This window comes from Schistocerca cancellata, chromosome 9, assembly GCF_023864275.1.
Source record: "Schistocerca cancellata isolate TAMUIC-IGC-003103 chromosome 9, iqSchCanc2.1, whole genome shotgun sequence".
Taxonomy (NCBI): Eukaryota; Metazoa; Arthropoda; class Insecta; order Orthoptera; family Acrididae; genus Schistocerca; species Schistocerca cancellata.
Window position 1 is genome coordinate 172,239,589 of NC_064634.1, and position 15,496 is coordinate 172,255,084.

The 15,496-nt window shown below is 39.1% G+C and overlaps 1 protein-coding gene across 3 annotated transcripts in view; it reads right to left on the minus strand.

Moving 5' to 3' along the window:
* The window catches only part of LOC126101143 (afadin), a 1,121,024-nt gene that overhangs the window by 141,106 nt on the left and 964,422 nt on the right, over positions 1–15,496 (minus strand). For all 3 annotated transcript variants that reach the window (XM_049911831.1, XM_049911830.1, XM_049911832.1), the window contains 4 exons: positions 8,630–8,880; positions 7,546–7,667; positions 5,417–5,623; positions 1,342–1,621 (listed from right to left, as the gene is read on the minus strand). In XM_049911831.1, the coding sequence (XP_049767788.1) occupies positions 1,342–1,621; positions 5,417–5,623; positions 7,546–7,667; positions 8,630–8,880 (860 nt within the window). The remainder of the gene's footprint in view (positions 1–1,341; positions 1,622–5,416; positions 5,624–7,545; positions 7,668–8,629; positions 8,881–15,496) is intronic.

Sequence of the window (15,496 nt, forward strand, 5' to 3'; positions counted from 1 at the left end):
AATAAATGAATAACAAGGTGTTTTGCATCAAGGCGGACTCAATTTTCTGATATTACTGTTTTACTATTAGGAAATTAATTATGAAACAATTTCAAACTGGTTTGAAAATACATTGTTAGCAAGTTAAAAAAATCCATCAATAAATATTCTTGACAATCTCTATACCAATCAGTTTTAAAGGATAAGTCTTCAACCCTGTCCGCTTGCAAGGAAGATATTATTCAGTGGTTATAACAACACAAAGTAAAAGCGAATGAAACACTAGAAAAAGTAGAATTATTAAAATTCATGTCACCTCTTAATATACACTATTTCTGAGGTAGCTTAAAAATACAGACATGTCATAAGATTATGACCTTATCACTGCCACAAAACTGAACTCATATAGGTTTAACTGGAAGAATATGTTGCTCGCTAAAGTAAAAAGTTTACTGTGAGTAAAGTTGAGAAATCGACTATTCAGAGCCTGGAAAATCCATGAAATGGTTTGGAGGGCTGTTGTGATGCATCTAAAGTGCGTCATTGACAAAGCATGGAAGAATGAAGGTCTTTCAAAGATAATGTTACAGAATTATCATTGTTTCCAGCTGCTCATCCACTTCAGAATGTTAAAATGACTCTGAAATGAGCAGTATTGACCCTCTTTCAGAAACAGTTCTGTTAAGTGTGTTCGATGACATTATAGCACTAAATTTCAAGCATTCGATTGACTTGCCTGTGACCAGAAGTATCAGTTATACCTAAACTCTCATCAACTGCAATTACCCCTCCCATTACTGAATTTTGGTTCTCTGTTTTATGTCCTATCAACATTGATAGGACTGTCATAAGGCGCAGAACTCATACAAAAATATTTTATGACATCATCTGAGTCTGTGGTTATGAATTCAGTCAGTAAATTAACACATGACAAGTAGGATAATTTTTCAGCCTCTCTTGGATTTATTTCCCCTTTTTTGCTGCTTTCTATTGTTTATGAGCTATAGCTAAAATAATTGCAGCAATTGTTCTTTTAGGTGTTTGACTCTTAGCCTTGTAAAATCACATTGTCAACTCACAATACTGACAATATTACTCATGGTGTGACGGTCACTTCATTATATTGAAGGTAAATTGAACATGTGCAGGTCCCTTAACAACACATATGGAGTTACCCACAAGATGTTGCCTATAATGGAGTGGCAGCCGGCAGCTGATGAGGTAACACTGTTACGGAAAGTTACAGATGTCAACTACTAAGTAATTTTGATCGTACTACGGAGCACATATTTTTATCCTTCATGCACAAAAGTGCAGCGGTCCTCCTTAAAGTTTATCTGTACTGATAAAAAATCACTGTACCTGTATGACATTATGGATCATGGCGGCAACCCTGGCAAGAAGCATTGTGAGCCTGTGAGCCCTTTCTGTGGGTGTCAGCTCAGGCCTGTAGTGGGTGGAGGCACGGTACCTTGCAACTAAGTACAAGGTATACGTGGGTGCCAGTTTGAAATGTGGGCCAGAAGGGTCGAGGCTTGTTATCACTGCGTGTAAGAAGTCGTCCTCTGTCTCCTCCCTGAACTCCAGCACTGCAGGTAAAATCGGATCCGATCCTCTCGGATACCGCTCGTAGTTTGATAGCCTAGAAGGATAAACAATTTTTAATCGTACAGTATTTAATTTTTTGGAAGACTGGCACTAGAAACAGTAATGGCAGTGAAACATACGCAACTCACAAGTTATCTTATAATGCTCAAAAGTTATCTTAAATGCTCAAAAGTATTTTGTAGTTGCGGTGTTATTTTACCAGCACAGTTTGCATGCAGTCAAAACAGAGCGACTAATTTTCAATTTTGTAATTTTCTTTGATGGTATAGTGCTCCTTCACTATCACTGGCAGCGCAGTCCGATGCATCTTGCCACGGTTCTCACGGCTCCTCCCATCGGAGGTTCGAGTCCTCCCTCGGGTGTGTGTGGGTGTGTGTGTGTGTGTGTGTGTGTGTGTGTGTGTGTGTGTGTGTGTGTGTGTGTGTGTGTTGTCCACAGTGTAAGTTTGTTTAAGTTAGGTAAGTAGTGCGTACGCTTAGGAACCGAAGCCCTCAGTGGTTTCGTCCCATAAGAGCTTACCACAAATTTTCCACTATCATTACTTAGGCACTCAGACAGTTCATCTGTGGAGGCAACTCAAAGCACACCAAAACATGTAGAATACGCAGTAGATGTGATACTGGCTGTTTTGCATGCTTTGAAGAATGGAAAGTCTCATCTAGTATTGCTACAGACTATGGCATATCACAACAACTAATGAGTGTGTGAAATCAGTGCCAAAAACAGGAAGTAACAGCAGCCAATAAATCTAGGTCAAGTGTTCCCTGAAAAACAAGACAGGAGAACAGAAAAATTTGGAAGCAACAGGCTGCTGATCCAAGAAGCTCAGCTTGGCAAACTAGGACTGATGCAGATCAGGATACGGACTGAATGTACATCCCACTATAGTAAAAAGTTGCCTAGCAGCAGGTGATTGTGATGGTTGATGACTATCATATAAACCTCTCATAAATTCAAAAAATTGGATGACCAGGATAGATTTGCAAAGAAACACAAAACTTCGAATGCTACAGATTGGTCTAAGGTTTTATGGAGTGATGGTGTGCAGTATATAGATTGACTGAAAAACTAAAGGAACAAAAAGTAGCATGCGCTGACCATTAAGCATGGTGATGCTGGGATCATGGTGTGTGGATGTTTTTCTAGATGTGGGGTTGTTCCTCTATTTCCAATAGAAAGTAAAATGGATCTTTTCTGAACAGTGACATTTTAGAAAAAATATGGTTCCACATGGGAGAAAGAGTAAAGACACACAACTGGATGTTTCTGCAGGACAATGTTTGAAAACACATCTCTATCCATGTAAAAACATTCTTTTCAGATTTTTTTTTAAAAAAAAGAAAAGAAAAGAAAAACGCCACCTAGCCTCTGAAATGGCCAAGCCAGAGCCCAGTCTAGATCCAACTTAGCACCTCTGGGATGTACTGGATCAACATGTTTGCTGTAGAACTACTCAAACAAGGATCAATTTGGTGCTACCTTAATGGACAAATGCTCAAAACTCCCACCTGATCTATGACAAAAGATTGTGGATTTAATGCCAAACGGACATGCAGCTGCGATCAAAGCAAATGAGTATGCAATGAAATATTGATTTGTTCTTCAGACTCCAAAATAGTTTTGTTTTATTCTTACACACTAAGACCTACAAACTACTTTTGAGTCAGAAGAACTGTTATTTTTGTTTTGATTTAAGATACCTTCGTTTCAACTACATGTAGTTTTGTTCTAAATGGATCGTAGTTATATAATTTTCATTTATCCACCAGCAGTTTTTTTCTATTAGACACTTATCTCTGCATGATTGTATCTAATGTGTTCCACAAGATACTTTTGAGCACTACAATATCAGTCTTTGTGACATTATTAAGGTGTACTGATTTCATGGTTTACAGTCCTCAGAATCTTAATTGGCTCCAATTACAGCATATAAAATTAAATCTATTATTTTTCTGTTCATCATAAGAGATTCAAAACTAATGAACTAAGAGGCCACAATGGTACTGGTATACTTAATGACAACTTACATGAATGCATTAAACACACTATGACATTGTAATTACTGCGATAACTAATGTGATTGGTAAGTAGTTATTAAGCAAAATGAGAACTGATTTTCAGTGTCCAACTTGCTGCCTATTCCATTTTTATGCTCTATGTTTGTGACTGTCCCAATACTCATTGTCAGACATTGTGGGCAATGGTGTACTATTTGTTTGTTGCTTGTCTTCAAACAGTCTGGATAGAATTTGTGCACAAACAGAAAACTATTAACTTATGTGGGGACATGACAGATACCTTTTAAGAATATTAGTGGTGTGGATAAGTGTGTTCAATACAGTGACATTTAGGGATATGTACAGGGAACCTTAATTGTTAAGTATTTAGTATAAACACAAATTTTAACACATGACTATTTAAAACAGAAAAATGCAGGAAGTTACATGATTCACATAAACATGCATACATCACAAAAGTTGCAGTCAAAATAAAAGTTAACTTAAAACATGCTATTGTCACAAACTAACAGAACACAGGCAAAGTCAAAAATTGAAATCAGCATCCCAGGAGTACAACATTTCAACAACCCCTTATTAAGCAGACTAACCTGATATTTTTATCATATTACCTTCAGATATAAATACTCAATTCTAGTGTACGACCTTGAGAACTTGTAAAAATTTTGGAAGTACTATACATTATAGCGAAGCTGAATCTTCTGACATTTATGTTTTCACACAGAGTTAAGTATATTTAGAGTATTATTGATGAGTGATTGACAGACCACAGTTCAATGGGTCTATGCTGAAACACTGCACTGATGATACATACAAGACGATTACAGCCATGACTAATCAGTATAAATATTCATGTTTGTTCCTTACTGAGACATTTTGAAGTGGGGAAAGAACATACACTGAAACAATTACATGCATTATTGTTATAACCTGATTAACGAATACCTCAGACTTCAGCTGTATGGTGAGAGACCTTGGTGGCTCAATGTTGAAGTGCCAGACTACAGAAGGAAAGGCCTCAGGTTCGAACCCCAGTCACTCTTATAGAGGGTGGTCAGAAACAACTCTAAAAGCTTGTGAGGGTGTTCCAGAGCAGGCTGTGCCAAGAAATAATTGTTACGAAAAAATTCAGTACGAACTGAAAAATGGAGACACCAGCAAGTATAATCAAGGAAACAACTGATATCGGCCAATTTAATTTGATGAATGTGGCACTCTGTTGGCACACATCTTACTAAATATCGTATCTGATAAGGGAAAGATCATGAGCAGATTTGCAATGGAACACCTCTGTCAATGCCAAGAAACAACTGACACTATAAAAGGCAACACCGGCACAAATGTCAATTTCAAATTTCCAGACATGGCACAACTTGAATCTTCACACAACACAGCTGAAGAAGAATGTCAGAGAATTTGTGCAACTAGTTCTGAGGAATGTCAGCTTTAACATTGCTGCAAAACTGTAAATTATCCGTTTTGCTGAGAAAGCGTGTAAGATTAAATCTACGTGAAATTATCTGTTGTCTAATTTATTTTTAAGTTATCTGAGAGTAATTATTTGGAAATCTTTGAAATCATCCATTACCAAAGATTACAACCAGCTATTGTTCACAGGTGGACTTACCATATCACGAACAGGATGAAATCACAAAGAGAATGGTTGGTACATTGGTAAGGCAGACTGACTAGCATTTCTTACAAGCTCATCATATCCACTAACAACTGGGTATTGCTACACCCCTTAATATACAAGACTTCATCTAGCTGCTTGCTTACATACAGATATTAACAAACACAATTGAGCTTACCTGTTACCATTACTGCTTCCAACAGACCTCTGTGAACGTGTTTCCTCTTTGTTACCCAGACTAGATGTAGACACAGTTTCAACGTTACCATCCACATCAAACGTTGTCTCATAGTTCTGAGGAGGAGAACCGTTCTGGCCTCCACCACTATGTGCCGGTGTGGAGGCACCACCGTGGCTAACAGCGTCGTCACCTCGGGAAGACTGACTGTAGGTGCAAGGGTGGGTCAAGTGCAGGAAAAACGACACACACATGCAGGTAACTGTTATGTCCATGTGCCTTTCAGATTTCTACACTTGTTTTTGTGTGGTTGCAAAAGTATTCCACAACAACAGTACTACGATGTTTACCTAAGATGAATATTCAAGTGCGTAACTTTTATCAATTTTCACTGAACAAATGTGAAGAATTGCAACAAAAATTTATGGATATGAACTCCAAAACACAGGTAGCTAGGAGTACAGCTAAACATGCATAGCAATCAACATTTCTGCAAATGAAGCATTTACTATTCAACATTAAGTATGAAAATAGAGTAACTGGCTACTGAAAGTTGCTCAGGCACACATTTTGTGTCTGACAAAATCAAACTATAGTCTATGATGACCATCTTTTGAGACCAGAGTACAATTAAGTTTTCAACCACATCAAGCCAACATATGTAAATATGAATGCTGAAACAACTTCATTCTTATTTTCTGACTAAACTATATTTACACATGTTGGATCAATGTGATTGAAAAATTGTTCGTATTCAGGTCTTGAAGGAGGTTATCATAGATTAAAATTAATTACTCAGTAAATGGAAAATTTTTTTACAAAAGCCATGCCTTGTTTACTGTGGAGTTCTGCTGCAACGATGTTGCAATTTGTAAAAAAAAATCTGTTTAGTGCCTTTACAGGGCACACAAAAACTGAGATATATAAAGAAAATGTATGAACATGTAATCCGAATCAAGTAGCAGGGACAGAGAATGAATTTGTTATTTTAAATGTGTTAACATGGCTTTAAATAGCAACACTGAAACAAAGCTAGGGTAAATAACTGTCTGTGATGAATATAAGAATAAGTAAATGAAGTCATTATCATGTAACAGTAATTTGTCAATCATTAAAATGAACACAAGAGAAAAATAATAAAAAGGTTAAGTGCTTTATTAGGAAATATGCAAAGAAAATAACGTGAGCTATGAACTAAATTTCTAATACAACATTATTAGTTATAAATTTATTTTGGCTTAGTTTCTAATTAGCCATTACACAGAAACATCTGGGGTTGTACAACTACTGTCTGGGAATGCTTTGCCAACAATGACATTGAGCAATATCAACCATTTTTTTCAGGAAGGGTACCACAGTCATATTTCTTGAAGGACATTGTGTAGGTTCCACCTCAACTGTTGTTTAAACATATGGACTTTATTTAACTTTACACAATTGGCCAATTTTGGTCTTAAAGGACATTCTCAAGTGCTGAAGGTGTCAACTTGTTGTAATGTATCCGATTATTTAGCAATGGACATGGCACAAGGAAGTTCTGAAACAGACACATATACATACAAACGTCAAATTTTAAGACAGAATGTTTACTGAAAACACTAATAGGCATTGTAGAAACTCAGTTTCCACAATGATTATTGCTATGTTTAATAAACTTTCTGTTTTAAATTTGACACTTGCATACGCAAGTGCCCACTTTCAGAACTGCCATGTTTGCTGCTATATAATGAGATATATGGCACCATCTTGGCACCTTCAGTACTTGAGAATGGCATGTAAGATTGAAACTGGCCAATTGTGTGACATTAAATAAAGCAAATACATGTAAACTATAGACACAGTAAAACTTTTACACTGTCCTTCAATGGAGCAAAATCTTCAAATAAAAGAGAACCTGAGTGGCACTGCATCTACAGATAACAAATCTGAAAGGCACTTGGTGATTATTCCTATTCTAATCTTAAGGTTAAGCATTGGCTAGCTAGAGAAATAAAATTATGAGCAAGCCATTCATATTGTGAGCAGGGAAGTGAACTAAACTGAACAAAAATAAACTGAGCAGTGGAGAGTGGCTTTATGATAAATATGCCAACTCATCTGGCCCCTTAAAATAACTTTTCTTTACTGACCGATCATACGAATAGTCAAGTGCCTGCCGAGCACTGTCATGCCGCTGCCTCGTCCTGTCATCGTGAGAAGGATCAATAAACCTAAAGCTGTGAATACGGCCAAACTTCACGATTGAACCATGCTGTGAAATGCAAAATACAAAAGAAAATTAGAATATAACTGTCACTACACACACACTTAGGAAAATTGTATGTTTTGGAAATGATTTGCAATTTACCTTAAGGATGAAAAACAACTATTCAGAACTTGCACCTTTCGTCAGCTCAGTCTATACTGAGGCAAAGTTTTGCCACTAATGAAAAACATTTTAGAGCAAAAAATAAAAACTGATGAAACATTAGTTGTCTGTGTTTGTTTCGTATCAACAAGTTTGTTAAGCACACACTGTCATTTATTGCCCATTCAATTACAATATTGTTGCATGACTGACCTACAGTTTATTAATTGCTTTCTTGCACTATTGCCAGATGATAGTTGTTCTTCACCATTTTATTGCAAATATCTTTAAATCTTAAATGCATATCCTGGTGCAGCACATTAAGATAATAATGTAAATTGGATGATATTTAGGAAACAAAAAGTCGTTCCAATTATCTGAGCTTTTAGATGCGTAGAATATGCTTTTTTGTTTCCAATTAATAGCATGTCACATATATTCCTCAAATTCTTTACAATAAGGTAACTTACATTTGCTTTAACAAGTACTATGTTCACATAATTTCCTGACATATCAAAGCAACTGTTCTACGTTTACAGGAAACATCATTAACATAGAGAATTCATCTGAAAACTTCTACTATTTCCAGCAAAAGACAAAGCTCCTGAGGCTAAAGAATGAGATATTTCAAAGAATTAACTGAACTACATTATTTACCCACTCACAAATTTTCTGCAGTTCTTTCAGGAAGTTACATTACATGTGAGCTGTAAATACTACCATGTAAGTAATGTACCTTGAGTGCAGAAAAGCATATGGGAATGCAACAAGAATAAAAACACTGCAAGCCTTGTTAAGTTGTGTCTTATTTTGCTTACTACAAAGGTTAATTATCCTAAAAGTTGAGGTAGTTTCAGATGCATCACCTGCAGGATAGTTGTCTCGTAGATGCGCTGGTTGTTAACGTAGGTCTCGGCATCCCGAGAACACGGGGTGACAGTGACGATGCCCTCAGTATGGGCGACAACACAGTGTCGCGGCCTGATGTTGGGTCCAAACAGCTGTAATGACTGCGCCTGCTGCCCAGCAGGCCCTGCCGGCCGCTCACTGCCTACCTCCGTCACATTGGGTTGCAGGCGGTGGCGCTTCGGGACCCCACTCACCACATCAGACCCATCTGCAAAGAGATCACACGGAACTGTGTTATATGTTTCAGGGGTTACACTACGTTACATTCTAGCCAATCCTCCAAAACCATCAGGTGGCACAGGTAAAAAAGAAAGAAAGAGAAAAAAAAATTAAGCAAGACAATGATTTAAGTTATCTTTTGATGCTAAAATGCAAATGCAAATTATTCAATAATCAACAATATTTTAACAAAAGCTTAAAATATAAAATGTATATGTTTGAATCTGACAAGTTCGTTTCACTAGGTTAACGTTGACTGGTATAAGCGCAGCCAGCAGTGCATGCTGGATACAAATCATCGGGCAGTGCCATACTTCACTGTGTAACTTAATGAAGATGAAGCACACTAGGGAATTATCCCTGATAATATCATTTAAATCTGATTACTTAGGGGATAATACAATGAATACATGAAATCAGTGGCAGGGAAGGCCAATGGATGACAGATTTTTTGGATGCCTCTTCGGTTATGCAGTGCATCGGTTAACGCGACAACACACATATGATATTTATTCTAAACTGCTGCTCCAGTGTTTTGGAGCTTTATCAAGTGAAGCCTTTATCAAGCTCCGCGGCCTGTGACAAATATCTAGCGAGCTCTCATCCACTCTTGCTCGGGACGTCAAATAGGAATGTTGCATATCCTTCAGCTGATAGGGAGCAGCCTCTAATAAGGCGCTTAGTCAAGTATGGCATAAGTACTGCCTCTCTAGATATGTTTGTAATTATATGTATGCAGATTATGAAGAAGCCTGTACCATGAGTTAAGTACAATAAATATTATTTTTTACCAATGACTACTAACTATTTCAGTCGTTGCAGATACAGACTATGCAGCCAGCTCCTTACCTACTTCACTGCCAAACCCGCAATATATGTTTCTATTTAGCACTGGCCACCTGTCATCATAACAGCTGACGACGAGAATCATAACAAATATATTGGTGTAGCTTATATGAAAATGTAAAAGAAATGCTCAGAAAACACACGAGAGTTACTGGAAAAAGTGCGACATTGTTTTCCTGAAACCATATTGGGTAAATTTAGAGAAATGATAGTTCTGGTATCTGGTCTCGGAAATTGACATAGGGCTGGGAGAGCAGTGTGGTGGCCACATGCCCCTCCGTATCCGCATCCAATGACGCCTATGGGATTTCTGGTAGCCTGTTCATTCCACTGTGTATATCGAAATACCTCTAACAACCGCCGAAATTTTGTCGCTGGATTTTGGGTTCACCTTACACACTTTGTTCAAAGCTGAATGTTAATAGCACAGAATCTACAGTTATTTGAAAATGGGCATTTCTGAACAGTGGACCCGAAATTTAAGTTGGACTAAATAGTTTGTGATGTGATCAATCAAACGAAATTTCCTGTTACAATGCGATACCTGTACAATAGATACTAAAAATGGAAGCAGAGTCTTCATACTGATGTAACGCTAAGGATCAGCTAGTATTAAACCTGACATTAACATCCCGACTGCTACTTATGTACTTCGGTAATGTGTAGTATTATCGAATTGTTTCGCCTGGGAGGAAAAACTCAAAAGGAAATCAAAAGTGAATGCGATTTCGTGAAAGGGTGCATTGTTCTATGAGGACGTACAATGTTTGATTCAAATGAGCCAGAACGAGCCTTTTGGACGAAGTGGGTTAACACGACAAGGCAGTGCAGGAGGAAGCGGTTGACAGGTTCACCGAATCATGATGGATGGCCATCGATTAACTTCCACGGCTGGGGGGGGGGACTGATGGCATCTCTTAAGTACGGGAACACATTTGCGTGACGAACTGGGCACAGGAAAGCACAATGTATATTGCGTGGTGTATTTGTTCACCATTCTTGAAAGACGGGAACAGTTGGATATTCCACAATAATTTCTTGAGCATTAGAGAAAAAACCGAGTCCATTGTGTGCCTTCGAAGACAATCCAGGTAAAGTAGGCATCCACTTGTCGGCCCCCCCCCCCCCCCCCCAACCTACAGAAATGCCTTTCCGCGACCTTACTCACACTGCACTTCAACTTTTCAAATTTACATCTGCTTCTGCTTCATCAATTAACAAAATAGCATTGCTATTAATTTTTTGCGAAAGTAGCGTTTCCGATTAATTTAATGCAAAAATAGTAGCGAATACGAATTTAAAATGTTTGTTTTCGTTGTGTCATTTCATAATTAACGTCTGCATCAGAGGCAAAATTACAGTTAGAATACGAATTGTTTCCAATCGGCAGACGACAAATTTTCAAAGGCAGGCTGGAGGTAAACATAGTTAATCTCACATATATGACTATTTTTGCATTAAATTTAATCTGGCACGTTAGTTTTGCTGAGACTGACAACAATCCTTGTTCACATGTACCCCGTTTAAATCGAAGCAAGATGAAAAACTGAAGTGGGCATAAAGTCGAAAACTTGTATGATGTTAGAAACTGAGTTAAGCTTCAGACATACAAAAAATATATAGTGCCAAGATATATTACATTTGTTTTAAATACTTTAACCCAAGACATACAGCGACGGCATACCTCAAGATGAAGGTGTTTAATTAACAACCCATTTTCTAGCGTATAGCAGACTGACTTGATGACCACAAATATGTAACCCAAAGTCTCAGGGAGTTTTAAAGTAAATAACTGAAATAACCAATGTTTGGGAAGAGTTTTTACAAATGGCACAGATCAAACATCGATGACGTGTAGTCAATGGCAATTTCATCAACGAACCGTTTTGTACGCTTTCATATAAGGGATTACCTGTTATCCTATTCAGAGCGCTGACAGAAGCTCAATCCACGTGATGGTGAAAAATAACGGATGCTCGTCTAAAGCAATGTCGTTTTGGCCTAACAGGATCGCATCTGTGCAGTGGCTATTGTTTCCACAATGTAGCATGTCACGCTCGTTCGGGCAGAGTAATCAAATTGACGAGCCAGTCATGTGGATGAGCGAGATACACACGCACTTGTTCGACGTTTTCCTACCTCACATTTTTATGAATTCTTCTATTCCGTACTATCATCATTGCGGGACCTACAACATAGTTCGAAAGAATCCACCCGGGAGCTCTAATTTCACAAATCCAACAATCAGTTGAGGCCAACAAAAGCCTGAAGTCATGGCTTCGTTATAGACCTACGCTTTATAGAAACGATATGCCGCAACAACCGGGGGGCAGCTCCGCTCTGTTTTGGGGATAACATGACTAACTATAGCAGCAGCTCCAATCTCGAGTTAATAGCTCGCAAACATCACCTAAGAAAAGTTACGACTGGATAACTGGTCTCTTCTTTGGAAAGAGTACCATCAAAACACAAGCAGTTATGTTTAAAAACAAACGGATATCTCAGGATGCTGTAATTACTACAGAAGGAAGCAAACTATCGCGGAAGACCCATATCAAATATTTAGGCATTATCATTGACTCCAAACTCTCATTCGAACACCACACTGACCACATCTGCAAGAAATGAAATCACCTTCCTATGAATCTTCAAAGTTTTTCTTCTCCCTATAATCACTTATGGCTCTGAAATCTTTTTCAAAAATTAAAGGAATGCTGTGCAAATGGAAACTTCTGAAAAAGGACGTTAACGATTCTCACAACTTGGCGACAACTGCTTATGTGTGAAGGTATCGGAAAGGTTGTGGAGAGCAACAAACGTTTAAATTTGAACGATGATTACGTAGAACAACAGGTAAAAATATAAAAATTTGCTGTAAATATGTTTTCTTTCATTATCTTGAGTAAAAATCTGTGGATAAACAAACGTCCTTTACTTTTAGAACGACCCCCGCACGTGGCAAAAGTCTACCAGGCAACGGAAGACTCTAAGGTCGTTTATCACTATAGGCAGGTTCTTCATTGTAACACGTCAGGACGTGTTCTATTGTTCATTTTTTTAAAAGAAAAGCTAACTACCGTTCAAACATGACTTATTCGCACATTTAGTAAGCCGAAGAGTTGCATTTAGGCGCGAACTACAAGTATACAATATGTGAAATACAACTGGGGAGGGGTGGGGGTGTAATACACAATTGACCCTAAGTGATTTTTTTTAAAGAGATTTGGAGTGAAGGAAGTTTTGTTCAATAAAAAAGTTACCTGTCCTGCAGACAAGTATTATGCATATATAAACAAACTCTTTTTCTGAGGCAATAAATTGTGTCTCGCTGGACCAAATCCATTGCGTTAAAAGGAGAGTACTTCATGACAATATTTTACTTTTGAAAAAAAAAAGTTTGTTTACTATGTCTTTTATCAAAGTCCATCCATTTTATCCATGCCCGTATCATGTCGACGAATTGCCTAATGGCTACTGGTGCAATTACTCCCCTGCACTAGTCTCAGACCAACTTTATTTAAGTGTTTACTATTTTAGTTCGGCGCCTAGCAGAGGTACACGTAAGACGCGGAGAATTCTGGGCAGTCGCTTGCGCCTTGGGGAGGATTCGAAAGAAGTGCGTAAATCAATGGCCCACAAACACAGAGACACGCCACGGGGAGCGAGGACATGCAACGCAGCACGGAGACACGCAACGTTTCGCTTTCAACAGGCAGCTGTCTTATCGATGCACTGGGAACTGCGGACACACAATGTAGAGAAGTCAATCTAAATCTCGTTTCTGGTGTTAAAGAACAAAAATAAAATGTGGCAGAACTGCTACTGCGAACGTACTACACCAGTTGCTGGTTGGTGAATTCGAAGTTGTTGTTTGGTACCTTGGCCGAAGTCTGCGCTGCTAATTATACGTGTGCTATCTGATTCGTAGTAGGGAATTCCAAAATGAAAAAAGAATCAAATGCGACAAAATATTACAAGCATTGTTTTTAGGAAATGGCAAATCAAATTACAGCTACATTTTTGTTTTATAAACATAAATATTATTTTCGTGATACTGATAGGTTAGTTGGTTGATTTGAGGTAAGGGGCCAAACAGCGAGGTCATCGGTCTCATTGAATTAGTGACGGATGGGGTAGGAAGTCGGCCGTGCTCTTTCAAAGGAACCATCCCAGTATTTACCTGCAGCGATTTAGGGAAATCACGGTAAACCTGAATCAGGATGGCCGGACGCGGGTTTGAACCATCGTCCTCCCGAATGCGAGTCCAGTGTGCTAACTTCTGCGCCACCTCGTTCGGTCTTGATGCTTAAGTTGTTATGGCCGCAGAAGAATAATTATCGCTGGGTATGGCGAAATGTCACTGCTGCTGTTACTGGTAACCGCTCGCAGTTTCACAATAGATTTGTTCCTTTTTCAAGCAAACATAAGCCGTATTTTTATTAAACTTGTACAAAGATCTTGCACACACATTGTTTTAAGATCTTGTTACAGGTGTGGCCAAATATCGTGTTTATTCGCCAGAAAATGGGCTCAGTATACTCCGAAACCAGTAGAGAAAATGGAGATTACCTACTGCGGCAGAAGGGATACTTCAACGTACAAAATCCTTATTTTCTGTATACATTGTTTACAAATGCATCTCACAAACACCTTTAAGTTCAAAGGTTGGCATTCTCTAGCAGAGGGTAAATATTGACAGCATGTCATGTTTTACTGACGTTATATCCTCCCTTCTGTGTGACATCTTTTAATAATTAGCTGGCCGGTGTGGCAGAGCGGTTCTAGCCGCTTCAGTCTGGAACCACACGACCGCTACGGTCGCAGGTTCGAATCCTGCCTCGGGCATGGATGTGTGTGATGTCCTTAGGTTAGTTAGGGTTAAGTAGTTCTAAGTTCTAGGGGACTGATTACCTCAGAAGTTAAGTCCCATAGTGCTCAGAGCCATTTGAACCATTTTTTACAATAATTAGCCTTTATCTTCGGCGAGAAGTCAAACATATATTTCCCTCTATCTTCCCACACTACAAAGCACTTTTAATTACACGAGGGACGCATACAAAAACAAACTAAACTGCGAGGCCCAGGGTTGCCCCATTCGCATTTAACGGATGGCAGGGTGCAACCCAACACTAAGTCTAGAGGAGGCGGCTGGCACTACTGTGAACACGTAGTGTAGCACTACGTTACAGCCACGTGCGTGGTGAACACTGCGGCACGTCGCGAGGTAACCGGCTTCGAACAAGGGCTGATAATAGGTGCAAGGCGCATGGTCTCAGAACAGTGGAGATTACACAAGGAATCAGGTTTCGGACGTCAACAACGTCTAGCTGGATGTTCAGTATCGTGGAGACAATGTTTCCACACGTGTGGCCCGGCGAATGAGACAATCAGAAGTGCTTGTTATTGCTCCAAGTGAGTCTGCTGCATGGCAGGTTATGGCCTGCCAACTTGGCATTATTTTCGGGCTTCTTCAGGAGTCGCCTGGACAAGCAAGAGTGCTCACGCTCGCTCACCATCTGAGCAGTGAGCGCTCGCGGTAAACTGAGACGGTCACACGCTATTACACTCCTGGAAATGGAAAAAAGAACACATTGACACCGGTGTGTCAGACCCACCATACTTGCTCCGGACACTGCGAGATGGCTGTACAAGCAATGATCACACGCACGGCACAGCGGACACACCAGGAACCGCGGTGTTGGCCGTCGACTGGCGCTAGCTGCGCAGCATTTGTGCACCGCCGCAGTCAGTGTCAGCCA